The 21,844-nt window shown below is 32.8% G+C and overlaps 1 protein-coding gene across 1 annotated transcript; it reads right to left on the reverse strand.

Annotated features, from left to right (window-relative positions):
* Positions 1–4,309: 4,309 nt before the first annotated feature.
* LOC114730024 (bax inhibitor 1) lies at positions 4,310–6,663 on the reverse strand. The gene is made up of 6 exons (XM_028917044.1): positions 6,483–6,663; positions 5,893–6,036; positions 5,711–5,802; positions 4,999–5,185; positions 4,688–4,843; positions 4,310–4,581 (listed from the first exon to the last, which is right to left on the reverse strand). Exons 1-6 carry the CDS (start codon positions 6,597–6,599, stop codon positions 4,531–4,533), a joined length of 747 nt encoding a protein of 248 aa, XP_028772877.1. The 5' UTR covers positions 6,600–6,663; the 3' UTR covers positions 4,310–4,530.
* Between the last annotated feature and the right edge of the window lie 15,181 nt (positions 6,664–21,844).

Raw genomic sequence — 21,844 nt, forward strand, 5'->3', positions numbered from 1 at the left:
AAAAATCCGTTCTCTGAATGAATGGTAAATAATGATCAATGAAGGGTTTTTTTCCCAACAATGAGGTGTATGTAAATAAATGAGATGTGAAGTAGCTATAAGCTAGCTAGGTGTATAAATAATTCAGAAAATATGGACCAAAAATAAGCTAGAGTCATGCACATATCTAACCCTATAATGTTGTCTCACTTGAAAACAACAAGAAGGGTTGGATTAATTGTGTGCTTTCATTATTGCTTTCAATTATGTGTAGTGGCATCAACTGAATTGTCGAAAATAATTTCATGTTTCATAACTTCAATTATATGAGTCTTTTTTTAAAATCTTTTGTTGAATATTATAGATGTCACAATCGCTTCCTATCTCTCCCTTTTGATACGGGGAAAATCAATGTGTGCGTGTATGTATTTTAAATTTTATGGTTGGATTTTGCAAATTTTTAAGAGTTTATTTGCACTTGCAGGAGTGGGATTTATGCAATAAATGATTTTAGGTCGAGAGATAATATTTTATTTATATATATTTATATTTAATGGAAAAACAATTAACTTTTTCCTGAATAAACACATATGCATTTTCTTATTAAATGTATGTTTGAGATACTATTGGATATTAAATGTAAATAATTTTTTTTGACAAAAATTCCAACCTTGACTCGCTACATGTAAGGGAATAATCCTTTATGCTAAGTCATCAAATTTTTCGTAAATTTCTTGATCGATGCTGATTTCTCAAGTTTACTTATTCGTGACATGTCCCCAGTAATCAATTCAATGTCTGAGACCAATAAATATTATGACAAATTTTTCTAGAAAAATTTTTAAAAAAAGACTGTTGAATTTCATAATTCTAGATCAAAAATTATTACAAAAATATGTTATCATTTGCTTTTTTAATGTAGTCATTTTCTTTACAAGTATGGTAATAATACTGATTTAGAATTTTGAAATTTAAATTTTTTTTGGAGATTTTCCCTTCTTTTTTTAACGAAAAGGCAACATGACAAGTTACTTTTTTTTTTTTCAAGCAAAAGCATGTTTGAAAAATTTGTAATGTTTGGATTGGCGATGAACTTATCTAACTTTTACATAAAAAGCTTCAATAAGCTATTAGTAAAAATTAGCATGGAGGGAGAAAAAGTTAAGAAATTTATTATATCTTTTAGTTCTTATTATAAGCCTCAAATAATTAATTTGTAGATAACAAAAAATCAATTAAAATTAGTTGAAAGTAATAAATAAATTAGAAATATACTTTTGTTTTCAAATATACCATTATAATAAATGATAAAAAAAATATGAGATCAACAGGAGCTTATGAATAAAGCAATGAACTGATAAATCGACTGCAAACTAATCAATATTCAATATTCATAATTATTAATTCACAATCCCAAGTAGCGTACCCCATTTATAATTGTTAAATGGGAGGGCCCTAAAGATAATTTAATTTTAACGATCCAGATTTAATTTAATTTTTATATTTAAATAAATTTTACTTTATTATACATAGAAAGAAGCAGTGGCATGTGTTGGGAATAATTTGGTGCTCCGTTGTAAAGGAGTGGATGTAACAACTTTTGAAGTTGCAAGCCAACACGGAAGTCCTTCCGTTCTCAAAGGTCCAAACACAAAGACCACAACTAATTAATCAAATTCTTCTGACAAGATGATTTATAAGTATCTTTATAAATATTCTTTAAGCCTGAAAATATGTCCTGACTCTGATGAGTTTCTGAGACCTAACTCACTTAAATTTTTTTCCACCAAAAAAAAAACTTTTGGGTCAGGCCCGATATTTTCCCACTTGGCTTCAAAACCACACTCAAAATCTACAAAAATCACTTCTGCAAGGTGCAAATCCAATACAAGAATCCGCAGTCCCCAGTTTAAGGGTCCATTTAGCACAACATATAAATTGAGGAGGAATAGAAAAACTCTCTTTCAATAAAAATAATTAATGTTTAATTAACTTAAGACATAATTCATAATATATTGACCATAATTTTCATTTTTATGTTTTGTGTTAAGGGAAAACCATATTGGAGGTACCTATACTTTCTCTCAATTTTTAATTTGGTACCTATGTGTTTTTTGTTCTTAACTAAATCTTTATTTTTCCTCTATTAACATCATTAATCCTTATGTAGAGACTAAAAATATCAACAGAACAAAGTTATAAGAGCTAATGTTGCTAAAAAGATAAAATTAAATGTTTAATTAAAAGAAAAAAAACACATAGGTATCAAATTAAAAATTGAGAGAAAGTATAAGTACCTTCAATATGGTTTTTCCTTGTGTTAATTATTCAATTTTATGATTGGAAATGTGAATATTAATTACATGAATTTATAGTTTACCAAAAAAGATAAGGTGCAATAGTTAACTTGAATGCAAAAGGTGGAAAATATTAATTCTAGCCATGTACTTTAAATATGTAGAATTAATATAATTGCAATATGTGTGTGTCCTTAGTTTTGGGCATCTTGTGGATTAAACCAATAGAAACGTAAGAAGGGGTTTTTTTTTTCCTTTCTCTGTCTGGATACGGAAAAAGCCGCTTTTAGGCCTATAAACACATTTTGGATTGTAACTGTGATGTTTGGATTCACCATGGAGACAATTTGGCTTTTGTATAAAAAGCAAACAGAAATTTCGAAAGTGTTTAGATACAATTAAACTACAGTTTGGAGAATAGGTTTTGAAAACAAAGTTATTTTGAGAATAAATTTTTAAAAAATAGATTTTATGAAAAAAGTGATTTTAACAAAGTAAAAGTGTTTGGATAATTATTATCAGAAGCACTTTTTTTCATATACAAATTATTAAAAAAACATAAGTTAATATAATAATTATATAAAATGTAGATTTTAATTTATATTTTTATTTGAAGTAATAAATTTGTTAATAATTTTTTTTACCAACATAATAAATAATATATATAAATTATAATTAATTAATAATTAATATATGTATATATCTATAAAATATAATCATGTGAGGTATGAGATTAAATAATCAACCATCATAATCATTGTGAGGTTGCAACTGTATACAACATTTGAGCAACTAGTTTTTTTAACAACATATTACAATATAAAAAAAATGAAATAAAAAGGTAACGAGAAAGTGAAAGAAAATGAGAAAGAAAAGTAGAATGAGGAAGGAGAAAAGGCGGAGTTTTTGACCTTTGTTTAAGGATATTTTTGGATACTCACCGTTGGCTTTACTTTGATACTGTAATACTTGTGGGAAACCCACACATTCAACCTTTTAGAAAGAAAATTTTTTTAAAACATGGTTTCACAGGACCACACCATGGCTTCTTAGCCAAACCATAGTTTCAACAATACGTGGGTGTTTGGATACTTTTTTGGAGCCAAACCATGATGGAAGAAGTTAAAAAAAGGAAAAGAAGATAGGCCCCACTGTTAAGAAATTTACTACCATATTCGGTTCTTATTATGAGTTTTAAACAATTAATTTGTAGATAACAAAAAATCAGTTAAAATTAGATAGTAATATTTTTTTAAATATACCCTTATAATAAATAAAAAATAAAAAAAATGTATGAGTAAATATAACGAAAGAAAATATGACAATGGAGAAAAAAATAAATAATATATTTAATAAAATTCACATCATTTTCTGCTATTTTATAACTAGATTTACTTTTCTAATAATAATCCAAACAACTCTATTTTTTTCAAATTAACTTTTTTACAAAAACCATTCCAAACATAATTATAGAATCTAACTTTTATCCAATTTTAAATTTTCAAAAGCCCAATTGAAAATAAATCATCTTTTTCCCCCCCCCGGGGGGATTTGGCTTTCAAAGACGCAGTCTCCATTTTGTAGGCAAGGAGGGCCTGTATAAAGACTGAATTGTTGCATGGAATGGGAAGCATTTCATCAGTGAGGGGGAAAAATTTGTTCGATCCACAGCAACACTTCATCATCACACTTTAGTTATAATTTAAAAACCAGTTCGCGCCTCAAAAGCGGAAGTGTTTAATTGAGTCTTCTCACACGGTTCTGCTCAAAATTATCAAATTTGCATAACGCAACGCGGCGTGCTCACAGAACCAATCATAACGATGTCATAGGACGCTTTCCGCCCATTATTGTGTAGTTGGTGTTGCGTTATTTATTAATAGGGCACCTTGTATGATGCATCATGTACGTACCTAACTGTCTTCCAATTTAACAAGGAGAAAGTAAAATTGAGAAAGTCATACGATTTTTTTTTTAAAAGACTAAAGTTGTTAACTATCTTAAAAAGATCCTATACTTAAGATGAGAGGGAGTGATGTATAAAGGCTTTAGTGTCATTATAAAGGCTGAAAACCAAAACGATTTGATGAAATTATGGCAAGTTCCACAAGTATACCGCAGCTGCAAACCTAATCACATAATTTACAAGTTGCAGATGCTGGTAGAATTTTTTGACAGCTGAAACTGAGTCTGTGTCTCCAAAAGAAATACAATAAGGGGGGTTTACTTCCAACAAAGCCACAAGCGTCGGCGTTCAATCCCTCCTCTTTTTCTTCTTCTCATTCTTCTCCGCTGAATTCTTCAGCTGCAAGAAAATCATTACAAATTATTCCAAGGGAAAAGAAGGAGGGGATCAAGGAGAAGAAGAAAACCCTGTCGAAAACGGAAAAGAACACAGAAGTGGAACTTACGACAATTATGAGAATACGGACAAAGATTGCAACAAAATCAGTAAAGAGGGTCAAGGCATGCTTCACATAGTCCAGATCCCCAAAGTGAGCTCTCTCAATTATTTCTTGGGTGTCAAATATAATGTAGCCCACAAACACCAGAAGCCCAAAGTACAGCTGCAAAGTTAACAAATAAAGTCATGTCAAATTTAGAACCAAAGCTTGTCAGATTAACTAGCAGCAGGAAGTAAAGCACTAAAGCTAACACAGCTTCAGAATTCAGATTGCTCCAGGATAATTCAACCAAAACATAAATAATCGGAAAACTTTACCTCAAACTTAAAGAGCGCAGCTGCACCCCCAAAGATGGAGGAAGCGAAGTGCAACCACATAAGAATGGACAATCCAGAAGAAAGCAAACCACCAAGATAGAGGTACTCTCTGCGCCTTGCCACCAAAGCTGCCGCTGAGAAAGAAGCAAAGGCCAACGAAGTTCCCACAAAGGCCGTGACGATGAGGCTGAAACAATTGAGATAAAAGAATTTTACTAATCGCCTAAATTCAAGGACCACAGAGCCCCACTGGGGTAAGACTAGAACAATGGGAGAAGAGAATGCAACTGATCATGCAAACTAACTCAAACCCTGGAAGCCAATGTAAAGCCGAACAGCTTTAGGGAGACAAATAAAGAAAGAGGGAAGCAAAAAGATCAAGAGAAAAAAAGTTAGAGCTGACATGTGCATTAAGCAAGATCTTTTGGCTTACAAAAAGACTTGCGAAAAACCTTCGTCATTAAATTATGAATATGATCTTGTCTAACCCCAAGGCAGGGGTGACAGAAATGTAGGATTAAAATGTCAGCAAAGCATTTGCAATATTTTGCTTGCATAACGGTAATCAGAACCAGAAATGTAGAAAAGGTTTTATCCGCTATACACAAATATAAGGGAAGTCAGCACGCACAATGAGCTGAACAAACATGAAAGGATGTCGCAGCCCAAAGTAGGAAAAGCTTTAAGAGCAGAATACATGGATTAATAATACCTTGGATCAACCTCAATAGCCAAATCGATCAAAGGACCAATGGAGGCCCCCTGAAGTAATGAGGAAGCCATCAACAAAGCAACCCTCTTTTTCTGCAAATCATGAAATAGAAAGTGAGTTACAGGCGTATTGCAGAACCATAATAATATAAGTAGAAGGTTGCAGGAGCCCGCCATTCATACCTCTTCATTAGGAGGAATGGACAGTAACAAGAAAATGCTCCCCAGGGACGCGACTGTTGTCAGCAAACCGCCGATGTTCCAGAGAACATGCAGGTAAGATCCGACGGCCGCAGCAACCACAGCGCAGAATAAGGCAAGATAAACCTGCAATAAATTTCAGAATGAAATATAAATGAAAAATTGACAATCTATCGTCAAAAGACAAATAGGAAGATTGATAACAGACGCAAAATATTAAGAGGTAAGCGAGATTAATTCAGCAAAAATAAGTTGAATACCCAAACAAGGTTCCACATCAAGTTCTTCGATCACCGATATTATCACAAGAAAAAGGTATTACTAAGGAATAACATGAAAAATCATTCATATGTTAAATACAGTATAAATAATTCTTCATTTAATACATAAAAAATTCGCCGACTCACGTTTCTTCCGTAATCAAGACTGGGAAACCAAAATTTAAAAATTCATCCATGAATCCAAATGAAACCCTAACTGATGATTTCAGATTTTCACCTAGGTCAATCTAAATCACGACGCAGAAATACAAACGAAAACCCTAACAGCACATTAGACAGCAAAAACAAAACCTGTTTAATGTGATTCTGGACGAAAGGAGAAATCTGGTGGAAGTTCTTGAGAGTGTCGTAATTCCAGCGGCTTCTGGAAGACGATTGAGGATCGAAAAAAGAAGCGAACGCGTCCATCGGAGTCGAACAGCAGAATTCGTTGACGATCAAGCAAGAATGGAACCAGAAAATGCAAACCAATACAAGTGGGTAGAATGGTAGATATGATTCTTAAATAGACTTGACGTAACGGATAGACTTGACGGACACCGAGCGGTAGGAGATTCGTCGGGCTCGATTTCTTCGAAGTTTCGTATCTTTTAATTGAAATTACTATAATATCCCTGTTGCATTTCCTAACAACTTCGCTAGGAGCAACCAGCAAGGTCGCGAAATTTAGAGGAACCCTCCTAGTTACGTTCATCATTGATGATCTCGCTAGCAACTTCGCTAGGAGCACCCAGCAAGTTCGCGAAATTTAGAGGAAACCTCCTAGTTCATTCATCATTGATGATCTCACTCAGGCATATCGAATGATCATAATCCTAAAAACTTCTTTAATAAATAAATATAAGAAACAAAATAAATTAAAATTTTATGTTTAGAACTAAATTAAATATTTAATTATTTTTATACTTTTCCAGTTTTTAATATAAAATTTTGTTTAAGTTTTATTTTGGTCATAAATATAAGATCTCAATCCATTTTGTCTTTCATATTTATCTATTGTTCTCACGATAGTCTTTCTAATAATAATAATTTTGACTAATATACTTATTAGTAAAGATATTTTAGAAAACAATATTTATTTGTTATAAATAATTAATTTAACTTGTTTTCTTAATCTACTCAAATTATTAATTTCTATATTCAGGAGTTGAGGTGGTACTTAGGATAAGAGGTAGTATATGATAGGAGAAGAGAAATTGATATTGGCAGGAGGGACTTCGATGACTTTTTCTTTTTTTTACCGGCAGGACTTTGATGATTTGGCAAAAACATCAAGTCTGGATGTACATGAATGCAAACGTCTCTAAGGTGAATAGGTTACTTAATAACTAAGTAACTACTGTTTCATGTTCTTAATATAAAATTTTGTTTAACTTTTATTTTAGTTCTAAATATAACATCTCAATTTATTTTATTTATTATATTTATATTTTTTTTCTTAAAGTAATCCTTCTAATAATAGTAGTTTTAGATAACAAATTTGATTAGTAAAGATATTTTTAAAAAAATAACATCTATTCATTATAAATAACTAACTTAACTAATTTTTTTAATTTTTTTAAATTAGTTAACTAAGTATTATAATCAGAACCGGAGGTGGTATATTTTATTTTCTTGAAAATAGGACGCATTTTTTGTTCGTATCGTTGCGTTGGCTGGTGGCTTTGGGAGCATACATCCACGTAGCCCAGCCAATAGAAGTTACACAGATCAGCCTTGCATCCTCCAAAGGGTCACATCTAAGCAGGCCGTCTTGTTTTATAAGGATAAACTGAAAACGTGGACAGGCCCGTTTATGTAATAATAAATATAAAACCTATTTTATATATTTATTGATTTTTTAAAATTAATCTTATTAATATTTTTTAATAATAATTAAGTAGGACTAGGAGTAAGAAAATTAAAAAAGAAGATTATATTATTTTTAAAAAATTATTCATATTAATTAATTTAACTAATATTTTTAATATACTTAAATTACCTAATTAGGTATTACGAATATAATAATCCACTAGTAGTAATTTTAAAAAAAAAATTTTCAACTCAGCTTATCTAGGCGATGCGATTTTGGTCCCAAAAAAAAGGGTTAACAAGAAAAAGAAAAACATTTTGACGATAATTTAACAAATTTTCATTCTAAGTTGACAAAGGAATTCAGATCAGTTAAGTCCGACGTTGTTCTCAAAAACCAGTTAATAATGTCCAAAATATTGCTGTTTACTTAATTTATTCAGAAAATAGCTTTTCTTAGTTTTAAAACTTACCAATTAAGGTACGAATCTCTAAAACTTCTGTAATTGAATTTGTTCACTAATAAATTACTTCATATCAACCCATTCAATTAGAGCAAATTTTACGTAGACTATTTATAGCTTTACTATCGAAGTTTCAATTCAAAATATAATATAATTTTTTAATATTAATATGATATATATATATATATGATTACAACCAATAAATGAGTATTTCAATCAAATCATGAGCCTATCATATTGTAAAATAATCATATTTCAGTTGAGAGAATTCATAATAAAAATTTAGGCTTTAGGATTATTTAATGCAGAGTCTAAATAACTTGTTGAAATATTAAAATATTATCCGCCGGCGAAAGCCCCAAAGTTAGATATTCAGAAATGAACGTTTGACTTCCGTTTTATAAACTCAGAATATGGCTGTAGCATAAGTAACCTAGATTGTACAGGGCCAAGGGCATCGGTAACATCGTTAGGAAATTCTAAAATATGTCTGTTTTTTTTTTTTTTAACCAACAGAGGTTGGGTCTAACGGAAGTGGTTAGTATCTCATAACGTGATGAAATAAGGGTCAAATCCCCACATTTAATGTTCTACCATGCCTCAAATAGGATTGTTTTTTAATAGAAGGATACATATATTTTAGAGGGGAAGAATCTGTGTTTTTGGGCTGTCATACACGAAATAAGATCCATCTTCACAAATAACACAATATTGTGAAGTATTTATCACTAGACCCCGTATAATTGGCACTTGGCTCATTTTCTTACCCCTGCTAGCAAGTAATTTTGTATTTAGATTTTTATGTAAAACAAGCTATGTTAGGCTACACAAAATCACAAACTGGCTCAACTCAATAATTCCTTCTTACACTGCCTTTCCTTCCTCAAGCTCAACGTTGTTTATCGTACAAGTCCTACAACACAAGCACTTAAATTTGAGTTGTAAAGATGAATTTGAATCAAAAGTCTGAGTAGATTCCAATCATATATGATAGATACCCTAGGGAATGAGGATTCCTGATTGGGTAGCTTAGCAACCTCCCATAGATGCTCACTGCCCCTCAGTTTAGCTATATCCTTTATGTTCCGATCCTGAACAAAAACAACCTGTTACAGTGACAGAGTTTCCACTAATTTTAATGTTCCTGTACGGACTAGTAATTATATGCACTATCCTTGCCAAACAAGATGAATAACACAATTTCTACCTTATCAAAGGCGTTGTAAAGAGTAACAAGCAACATTCACTTTATAACCTAGATTATACAGAAATTTAATTTCAGAGTTATTAGGATAGCTTTTTATGCACGATATTCCATGTCTGAGTATTTCAACATGTATCTGAAAGTGTAATACAGCAACAGTTTTATGGTGTTGACATAAAAAAAAAAAAAACATGCACTTCTGGGCCATTCATTTCATCAACAAGTTCACATTCATCCTACCTCTGAAGCCCGATAGCCTTTTGTTCCCACCCAAGAACCCGCTCTTATCTGTTTTCCATTCCCTGCAAATAGAAAAGAAGTATTAAATATAAAGATTTCCGTCTGTCCACCATTCATCTACATATATATATATATAGAGCCCTCGAATAAAAGCATCTAACCTTTACTCTTCAGAAATCCAGCACCAATGGCGTCATTGCCAATTGAGTTCAAAGGCATGGGAGAGATGTAGACATGCTCACCCTCCATCTTATTACGAGGAGCAGGAACTCACTTTCTCATAGGAGTGTTTGATAAATCTTGATTCGACCCTAACAGCGTTTCTTGCAAGATGTTAATCAACTCTTTCCTCCTTGGCCGTGCCAGACTCAGTCTCATGGGAATGGTGTCTTCGTGCAAACAACCGAATTGTCAAAATTCTTACATCTCATTCGACGCAATTGAAAAGGGAAGGAATGAAAACAAGAAGAGTATTTATCTTTAACTCCTACAAAATCAAATCTTTCCACAAGTGCAGAAAATTCAAGAGATGATTACAGCATGCATAAGCTAGTGATATTCTAAGTTACCCGATCAACTTTCTTAAGATATTAACTCAGTCAAAATCATATGCGAACGTGGAATTTTACAGTGATCTCGCCATTCCTTTATCCTTGTTTAATGACATTCAAACAAAATATGAGGGGAAACGAATCTACAGTGGCGCTGCCTAACTTCCATTCTTCTTATTCTTCTTCTTGGTTCTCCTCAAATTCTTTTCCCCTTCATTTGGTCCTAAACAAAGACTTAGCATTTCAATTATCATTCCCTTAGGACTTCAGTTATTAGGGAATGTACATGTAAAGCTGAGAGAGTACTGGAAGCTTACCGATATTCCCCGGCTTCTGATGCAGATCCTGAGAGAAGCTAAATTGCAAGATAAAACAGTTTTATATTGAACAACATAAAAAATCTGTTTATGTTACGCTACAGAAACAAAATACAAACCTTGGCAGCTACCCCTTGTTGAGCTTACGGGAGAAAAGGAAATTGCCAGGTTTAACACTTCTGTGTATTACTCCCTGCCTTTGCATAAGCAATCGTTAGAACCTCTAATTTTCCTAGTAAATATATTACAAAAATATAAGTCTTCATACCCGCTTGGGAAGAGCCGCAAGAGCCCGGAACATGCAGTAACCATACCATCGGAGCTGAACAACATCAGTTTCCTTCCTTAACACGTATGTGAGGGGGGAATCTGCATATAATGTGGGAAATTTACCTCAGGCCTGTCGTGCTCAATATGTTCTAGAACAAAGCAATCAGTTTTTCCATTCTTGAAGCTGCCTTCATATTTAATGATGACGTTTTTGCCTCTGAATTATGAAGTCATTGTCATAGAAAAGTCATTAACTTCAAAAGCTTAACTGGCAAAGCAAAATGTTCAAGAAATATTTCTGAATTGTACTTACCCAAATCGCTCTAGCACTTTCAGCTCATTAGTAACATATTGCCCATGAGCCTTGGCATGAGGACCTGAAAAGCCACAATGATAAAATTAGCACTTTCTACTTCTGAAAGGTCATAACTTGTGTCATTCATGAATAGCGAAAACGAACAATGTTTCGTGGTCAATAACATGGACTGAATGAAAGAAAAGGATCGATGTGAAAAATTTTGATCCCATATGGCTGAGAATTCGAAGATTGCCCGATTGGAGTACTAATGATTATGTCGCTTTAATTATTTTTCATAATATATAATGGTGATGGGGCAAGAAAAAGAATGCTTGGGTTAGTTTATTGATGATAAGCAATGTGCTATGAACTATGAACTGTCAAATTGGATAATAAGCAACGTTCATGCCTAATGTGCGTTGGACATATGTAAATGCAAATTTACCCTGAAAATTTTCATTTAAAAGCACTGGGCATTCGAAAATTTTTTTAAGTGCAAAGTTATCTCAAAAGTTTAAAATTGTAGTAATATCTATCATGAAAAATCAAAGCTGACTATTAAAATAGTGACATTAATCGTTAATATTTTTTTCAGTATTGGGCAACATTTTCATGATTTTAAACTTTCAAAATGAACTTTCTAGTGCCTAGTGCTCCCGAATAAAAACTTTCAAATGTTAGAAGATTCTTACGTTCCTTTTGATCCTACGTCACTGGAATCAATAGGTTTTCGTGAGAAAAACTTGGACTAAACATATTTAATGACTTGTAGAGAAAGTAAAAAGTGAGTTCCCAGCATAATTGTAAAAATATATCGTAGCCAAAAGTCAACAAGATAGCAGTGTCTCAAATTTAAAGACATACCTCAGGATTTTAAACTAAAACTTATCTAGGCAACATGGTTACCGTCGAATGCTTATCTTCCAAGTTATGTATACGAAATTTAATTAACAAGAAAAAGTTTGGTCCCAAAAAAGAAGTTAACAAGAAAAAGAAAGCACATTGATCATATGTGATTGGAAAACTTGATATAAGCAACTTTTAATTATAAACCCACATAGAAAACACATGACCATATATGATTAGAAAACTTGACATAATAAATATAAATAACTTTACCGAAGCATTTTTCAAAAGAAAACATTTTGACAATACTTTAGCAAAAACCAGTTAATAATATCCCCAAAAAAATTGTTGTTTTCTTAATTTAGTCTTAGTTTGAAAACTTAAAAATTACTTCATATTAACCCATTCAATTAGAGAAATTTTTACATACACTATTTGTAGTTTTACTGTCGAAGTTTCGATCAAAATATAATATAATTTTTGAACAGTAATATGATATATATGATTTAAATCAATAACTAAATGAATATTTCAATTAAACCATGAGCCTATCATATTAAAAGATAATCATATTTTAGTTGAGAGATTTCATAATAAAAATTTAGGGGGGAAATTATTTAATGCAAATTTGAGTAACTTGTTGATAGACCATAATATTCTGATATGATGAAAATCTCAAAGTTAGATATTCTCATCAATAATCCCTTCTTATGTAGGGCTGCATATGGGCAAGGCCAGATTCTTGTCTAATGTCGAGCCCGAAAGATCCTGACCCTGCCTGATAAAAGCCCACATAATTTTGGAACAAAAAGAAGGGAAAGCACAAGTGTGGTTTGGTTGGGAGAATTGGACTGACCTGACCCCTTCACAGTGTTGCTCAATCACAGAAGCTCAAATGGGGTTTTGATTGCAAGATTGGGCCCACCCTTCGATGGATGCTGCTAGGTTGGGAAGAATGATATGAGGTTGGGGCATCCTAAATTTGTGACCATGAAGACAATGATGAGCAAGACTTTTTAGCAACCATGGGAAAGTATCAAAGCGGAGGAGCTTGGGCGCCCAAGATGGTGTTTTTTCCCCCTTGGTTTTGGTTTGCTTGATTTTAGTTTTACATTACAGGATCTCTTCTTTTTTCTTATTTACTCATTTCAACAAAGAAATTAAAATTATATGAAAATCTTATCAAAACTTGTTATTAGTCTTACTTAAGTTGTCGTTGGCCTAATTGAACTTGTCATGAATCCTATCTCAAAAGTGCTTACTGTCAAGAAAATCTGCAAATTCTGATTTCAACAGAGAAATTTAAAATTGTATTAAAACCTTATAAGAACTTATCATTGGCCTTACTTAACTTGTCATTAGCCTAATTGAACTTGTCATTTCATAAATAAATGTGAAAATTAAGCTATTTTAACAGAGAATCTCAAATTTGTATGAGTAGCTTATCAGAAGTTGTCATTGGCCTTACTAACTTGTCATTTCGTAAATAAATGTGGAAATTCAATCATTCTAACATAGAATCTCAAATTTGTATGAAAACCTTATCAGAAGTTGTTATTTGTCCTAATGAAGTTGTCATTTGACTAACTAAATGTGACAACCGCTCTTTCAAAACCATTTTAGATTAAATCCAATAATTTAATTGAATGATTAACCATGATAGAAAAGAAGAAACCTTAAAATTTTAAAATCGCTATCATGGTTAAAAGAAATAAACTTATAATAAGAGTAACATCGATCGTTACCTTGGGCCTTGGACTTCCAAAATCCAGAAATATCATTCAACCATTAGCCCAAACCAAACTTATATTTTCAACCATTCGAACTAATAAATCAGTTTAATATAAACTATAGAGCTCATTAGTCAAAAGTCAACACACTCAAAAGAGCGTTACATGCAGAGTCTAAAATGTCTCGGGCCTCCTCACTGCCCTATCATACCAGATAGTAGTAATTAAAAGTATTATTTTACATCATGATAGTAGATGAGCCCTATGTGGCAATATATAACAAGTCAGCACATAGAACAAAAGCAGGGAGGCTATACAAGCTAATCAGCACACTATGCCTCCGGAGCCTTCCCTGATGGGCCACCACTTGAACTATCGCCTGAAAATGTTAAAACCACGGGGTGAGACAAACGCCTCAGTAACCAACTTTCCAACTTATCATACATACTAACACGTGCTCGTGAGGTGTCAAGTGGGACAGTTATTAATTCTCGAGAACTATAGATATATCCATAGAAATATAATTTCAATCATCCAAACCCTCACTATGGGGGCCAACACACAAGCCACATAAGTCTATCCCTCACTCTGGGGGATCAATCAAACATATGGGCCTATCCCTCACTCTGGGGGACGAATAAGAAGCCACAAAGGCCTATCCCTCACTATGGGGGACGAAAGAAAAAGCCAACCAATGTGCACCAATGGCGGCCTTACCACGTGGTAGGATAGGACTCAATCCAAAATCCAAATAACAACCAATCATTCACAATATAATAAAAATGTCTCAATCTTTTCTCAGTATAATCCATAAGATATAAACCATATATCTTTTTCAAACTTCTCAATCACAATTCCAAAAATCCCACAAGACAATTTTCATAGCTCAAAAGATATAACATATTTATTCAAGTTCCAAATATCCAATATTATTCTAAAAATAGCAAAATACTCACAAACAACATATTAGCACATATAACAAGTGGAAAGTGGTTACCTCTCGCCAAAGCAATACTAAGGATTACCACAAGGTCAATCCTTTGCTCATCCAATAATTAATCTACACAATTAATATAACCACATATTAATATAAACTAATTAATTACACTTCTCTATATTATTTAAATTTTTACTCTAAATTCCCGCAACTCTCATAACTCAAAAATTATGAAGTATTTTAAAAACAACTTAAAATTTCTAACAACCCCAAATTATTTATTTACCACCTCCAAATTATTTACCTTAATAAAAAGGATTTTCCACAATTTCTAAATATAAAATTCTTATGTTCTAAATTCTAAAAATCTCATTTTAAGTTTAAACCTCAAAATCAAACTCTCAAAAATTTAATAATACTTCAAATATTCATAACTAAATAATCTAATCAAAACTTTAATGGTACAACTACCATATATATATATTTCCATAAATAATAAACATTTTAGCTACAATAATTATTTTAAAACCTCCAGTCACCCAATAAATAAAAATAAACCGATTAAAATCTTAATAATATATTAAACACCTCAAATAAATTATTCAACTTAATTTTAATCGGTAAAAATAATGGTATAAATCATATATAATCGATTTTTCAACTAGAAAAATTAATTTAAATACTAAAACTAACAAATAGACAAATCTAAACCGATTAAAATTAACAACTCATTAACTTCTAAATTTTGATAGTCATCTTTTGTAAAAACTCAATACTTAGATCATATATAAGTCTCAAAATTTTCTCTAATCACTATGGCAATACTACTATTAGGAAGCATAAAATATATATGAAATATTTATGAAGAAAGTTTGATGAAAAGAGATAATTTTATATACCTAAAATATCTTCAAAGCTTGCTTCCTCCTCTACCGGTATGCTCCTCCCACTCTATCTCTCTTTCTCTCGTTTCTTCTCCTCTTTCTCTCTTTCTTCTTGCGTTTGCCGTGGGGGGAATGGATTGTGGGGGGTATTTAACACCCCCACACAATTATTGGGGGAGGGGAATTTCAACCCCAACCCCCACGTTTTTCCACCCTCCCCCCAATTTTTTCCATACCCCCTCCAACTTTCCACCGAAATATCGGTGGAAAGTTGGACTTTTTTTTTTTAATTTTAAAATATTATAATAAAATATATTATTATATTATATTATATTTTTCAATTATATATTATATTATTTTTCAATTACTTTTTTTTTGAATTTTTTTTTAAAGGATATTACAATTCTTCCCACCTAATAAGAATTTTATCCCCAAAATTCAAATAACCACACACAAGAAATAAAAAAAACAAAAGTAACTTAAAGTGCTTACTAAGAAAACAGGTAAGGGTACTCGTAACGCATCCGTTCCTCTGTCTCCCAAGTAGCATCACCAGGACTCATGCCCTTCCAAAAGACTTTAACAAGACGGATAGTTTTGTTCCTTAATTGTTTATCCTTAACGTCCAAAATCCGTTCTGGTTCTGTTGGATAGGTCAAATTATCTCGCAACTCGACCTCTTCAGAAGTCATAGCGAACACACGCCCTGGTACAGATGACCTAGGGGTCTGGTTGTTTCTCTTAGCCTTGTTGCAATACTTAGCTAAGTGTCCCGGCTCTCCACAATTAAAGCAAATCCAGCACTCTCCGAAGTGTTGCCTCCCACATCTAGGACAAGCGAGATGGTTAGTCACACTAGGAGTAGATGCTACAGAGCCATGCTGGGAAATTTGACTCCCTCCTCCTTGACTTCTCTGGGTCTGAGCGCCGTGGAAGCGGTTCCTCTGCTGAGAGTTTCCTTGATAGGATTGTTTTCTGTTGCCAAAACTACTAGCACCTGATTGGCTAGTTTTCTTCCCCACTCCACCAGTGGGTCCCGTATAGCTACTAAATCGTCCTCCAGATCCTGAGGCACCGGTTTGGCGGCTAAAGCGCCCAAGGTTGTCTCTTCTACGATACTCATCAGCTTCTCTCATCCTCCGTGCAACTTGACGGATATGAGTACACATCTTTTCAAAGGTAGTGACCTCTACTGTGGCCAATTGTTGCTTAATCTCTGGTCTGGCTTTCTCCATTAACTGAACAGCCATCCACCAAGTGTTTCGATAATGATCTAGGTATGCCACATACTTGGATAGATCTATGAATTGGCCAATAAATTGATCCTCATGCATGTTTCCCTGTTGCAGGGCATAGAACTCCGCTTCCTTCTGTTGTCTCACCTCCATTGGAAAGAAGTAATCAAAGAATAAATCCTTGAATTGATTCCAAACCATCCTCCTATCATCCATGGGTCTCACACTATCCCACCATTGCTTTGCCCTTCCTTCTAACAGAACCTTGGCAACCTGCACCTTCTGCTGGGAACTACAATTCACCGTACTAAACAGGGTTTCCAATCGGTCTATCCAAGCCTCTGCTTCTACAGAATTCAGACTACCCTTAAAAGTTGGAGGGTTGAAGCGGCCTATATACTTCCAGACTGTTGTTATAGGAATGTCTGGTAACACCTCAGCAACCTCTTCTTCATTTACTGTTTCCTGCTCATTTGACTGGCCCTCATTATGTCCAATGCTATCACCATCATGATGACCTTCCATCTCTTGAGAGATTTCAGCTTCCTTGTTCCTTCGATTATCTTCCATTTTTCTAACCCGCTCGTCAAGGGAAAGAATTACAGCTTGTAATTGCCTTAAGATCTCATCATTAGTCTGATTAGCTTGGCTATTGCCATTAGGTGGCTGGCGACTTCCCTCACCAGCATCAGCAGTACGCCTGGTACTTACCATCTCTCCCCACCTAAGGGTAGAACCCACAAAAAGAAAGGTAAACACTTAAGAAAGGAGAAAAGAGGAGAAATTGAAGGGAAGTATAAGTGTAATGATTGTATATTGCCATAGATACTATATGAAATGCACCAGGAATCACACAAAACCTTGAAACTGATACCAAGTTGAAAAGACCTCTTCTTAATACATAATTATAAAACTATTTTTAAAATGATAACCATGGTAGAAAAAGAATTGAGTTAGAGTGTTAAAATACTACCATGGTTATAATGAGTTTGACTTATTTCGAAAACGTCCCAAGTAGCTCAGGATACATAAAACACCCATGGATTTAACAACGTAGAACAAAGCCTCAGGGCACAGTAACCGCCCACAAGCCCAACATAATATTCATCCCCCAAAAACTTAGGGCACAAGAAACATAGGTTGCTCAACCCAGCCCATAAGGCATACACATAAGAGTATCACATACAGCAGAGTCTTATGGCCTTCAGCCATTTTAACAGCATTCCATCAAATACAGTCATCTAAACAAAAGAAAGTATATGTCAACACAGTTGTGGGCCCTAAGATGGCAATATACATAACATTATATGTCTAAACCAAAAGAGGACTACTAGGCTATGCTCGCTTATGCCTCTGGTTTCTTCCCTTCACGTCGAGCCAAACTAGATGGCTCTCCTGAAAAGTATTGATGAATAGCGGGGTGAGACGTAAAGTCCCAGTAACCAAGTATTAATTTATGACATATACAAGTAGGATGGTAAGTTGGTGAAGTAGTGCTTAAATATAGTTTAAGAAATAAATGATACTTTAATAGATACAATCACATAAAAGAGTATATCTCTCCATCCACAACACAATTCATATAAAAGTACATATATGCAACAACACAATGAAATATGCCCTCCCATCACCTTTCTCCTCCTTATGACTCCTTGACAAGGACCCGGGCTTTCTGTGCTGAGTAACCCGGCCAAAGGTCACCCCACTCACATCAAGCAACGGGCCCCCTCCTGTACCTACACCGCCCAAGAATGGACTATGGTGCAAGAGGTGTCTACCCAAGAGTTCATTCTCAATTCCGAGCCAAGGAAAAGGAAGAACTACAGGGGTCTAACAATACGGCCAAACACTGGGATCCATAGTGTAGGCATGCCGCGCGGGCTTCAAGAACAATTATCCTCCACATAACAAAATCCCATCCTCCACATATGAACCCCATGCATAGTTACAATATAAATCAAAATATCACAATCTTCAAAGTAAGATGATATAATTTCAAACAAAGTATAACACATTTTCATTTCATTTAATAACATAATATTAGTATATTAAATTCAGTACTACACGAAAACACAATTTCCAATAAAACACAACGCAAACATAATTAGATCAACATACTTCCCACTTCACCAAAATTTGTCATATAATAAAATATATATTTTATTCACAGGCATACTTTTACAAATTAACTAAGAAAATAAAAACATAATAGACACCTTACAATCCAAAGAGTGTATATAAAATAAATTGACCCCGGTTACCTCTACTCCAAGCTTAACCTCACAGCTTGAGAAATAAGAGCGCAAATTACAAACTCCGAAGTACAAGATAATCTACAAATAATATAGATACAATTTAATATACATACAAATAATTAACTTAAATTACATAGAATTTATTATTAATAATATCTATACATATATTTACTATCCAAAAATTCTTACTTCAAATAACAATTTTTCTCTACCCAAATAACTCATTTAAATTATAAATATTTATAAAATATTGTTTTTATCTAATATTGTAAGAATCTCAATTTATAACTTAAGTTTCCAGTTTAAAATTTTTCTAATAATATAGTCTTAACCTATTTTACATTTTAAACCGATTAAAATATCAATAATACATTAAGTAACCCAAATAAGTTATTTAACTTAAATTTAATCGGTAAAAACATTCTATATATCTTGAATGATACATTTTCCAACCAGAATCTTAGTTTAAAATTCTCAAAACAATCAATAAACAACTATAAACCGATTAAAATTTCAATAATACATCAAACAACCCAAATAAATTATTTAACTTAATTTTAATCGATATAAATATGATATATATCATAAGTGACAGATTTTTCAACAAAATAAAATTGATTTTAAATACCATAGGTACTAAATTAACAAATCTAAACCGATTAAAATTTCTTAATAATAAATCTTTAAATTCCTACGGTCAAATATCTTCGAAACTCAATACTTACTCTATACCCAAATCACAAAATTTTCTCTAAACATTATAATGATACTACTAATATAAAGCTCTAAATATATAGGAAATATTCATAAGGAAAAAATTTAATTGAAAGAAGTGTTTAATGTACCTATATGATCCCCAAAACTTATATGACTCTTCAAACTGCTAACACTTCTCTTCTTTTCTCTCAATCTCTCCTTCTGCGCATCTCACTCTTTCTTTCCATTCTTTGCGATCATTCTCACTTTTTATTCTTCAAATTGCCAACCGTCCTTCCTCAATTTTTCTTCATTCATTAATGCTCCCTCCATATTTTCTTCCTTCAGTCAAAAACTCCCCCCCCAATTCCTCTTCCTCTTAAATACGTTCAGCTTTCGGTGGAAAGCTGAACGTGTTGTCCCCTTCCCCCATTTTTTTTTGTTTTAATAAAATATTATTATTTAATAGTAATAAAATATTATATAATATATATATTTTTTTTTGAAAAAAAATAACTTCTTTTTTTTTAAGGATGTTACACTAAACTTGTCATTTCGTAAAGAAATATGAAAATTCTGTCATTTTAACAGTTTAAACTTAAATTTGTATGAGTAGATTATCAGAAGTTGTCATTCGACTCACTAAAGCTGTCATTAGCCTTACTGAAGTTGTCATTCGTCTAGGAATGTGAAAATTGTCATTTTAATACACAAACTTAAATTCCTATCAAATGCTTATCAGAACTTGTCGCTTGTGTTACTAAACTTATTATTCACCCTAATAAACTTGTCATTGGCATCTCATTGGCGTTAAATCAACACTTGTTATTAAAAGTCTGCAATAGAAAATGACAAGTTTGTAATAGAAAATTACAACTCTGCAATAAGAAATAAGAAGTTTATAATAAGAATTATAAGTCCGCAATATGAAATTATAAGTCCACAATAAGAAATAACAAGTCTGTAATAGGAAATAACAAGTCTACAATAAAAAATAATAAGCCTGAAATGAAAAATCACAACTTTGATATAGGAAATTACAAGTTTGCAACAAAAAATAACAAGTCTGAGATTGAAAATTATAAGTCTAAAATAGAAAATTACAGGTCTAGAACAGGAAATTATAAGTCTCTAATAGAAAATAACAAGTCCAGATAACCATCTAACATCTGTGACATCAAAGCTAATTTTGAACATTTCTTGACAATATCAAGTCCAGGCAATCATCTGATAACTGCATTCATGGATAAAGTAACATATAATTATCATTTGATAACATATAATCGTCTGAATGTGGGGGTGTTATTGGTAGGCTAGGCTTCACTCACTTGTCTCTCAAAATGCATCCTCTTCAAACCCTGCAACAAGGATGTTAGAGTTGTTAGCTTATACTCGAAAGGCTTGGATTTCAACTTTTGTGCTTCTCGTTGGGCTGATTGATTATTTGTTCATCCCTTTCTAACTTCAAAGATAAAAAAAGGTTGGGACCCAGGCGGGTGCTTTGCTTGCTTGGTTGAAAGAGAGGTCAAAAAAAAAATCGTACCCACCCACAACTCAGCACAAACACAAATGAAATCTATTCGATTGCCTCAAATGCTTAGTTGAAATGCTTAGGTGAAAGAGAAGGACGAAGCGGGAGAGAGGAGAGAAGAAGGAAAAAGAAGGAGAAGGTGAGATGGAGGAAAGAGAATGAGAGGGCATTTTTGCCTTTTTCTCAACATTTCATAATTGATATTTAAGATCCGGTCTCTAATAGCAATTTTATGAATTGAAGAACCCAAATGGCAATTTTATATATTTCAAGGTCTTTTATTGCAATTGTCCCATAAATTTATGTATATTATATATTAAATAGAATTATATATATAAATTCTGGGTAATGCCAGATATGCACGATGGCATATCTTGCCCTACACCTGGCTCTGCTAAATGCCC

This window comes from Neltuma alba, unplaced genomic scaffold (genome assembly GCF_004799145.2).
Source record: "Neltuma alba isolate B1F8T4 unplaced genomic scaffold, ASM479914v2 tig00012699_pilon, whole genome shotgun sequence".
NCBI lineage: Eukaryota > Viridiplantae > Streptophyta > Magnoliopsida > Fabales > Fabaceae > Neltuma > Neltuma alba.

Excerpts from the sequence above, each read along its gene's own strand:
- LOC114730024 (XM_028917044.1), bottom strand. The coding sequence starts at position 6,599 with ATGGACGCGTTCGCTTCTTTTTTCGATCCTCAATCGTCTTCCAGAAGC. Across the intron at positions 5,186-5,710 it reads GCTATTGAGGTTGATCCAAG|CCTCATCGTCACGGCCTTTG; the intron begins GTATTATTAATC and ends CAATTGTTTCAG. Across the intron at positions 4,582-4,687 it reads TCCGTATTCTCATAATTGTC|CTGAAGAATTCAGCGGAGAA; the intron begins GTAAGTTCCACT and ends ATTTTCTTGCAG.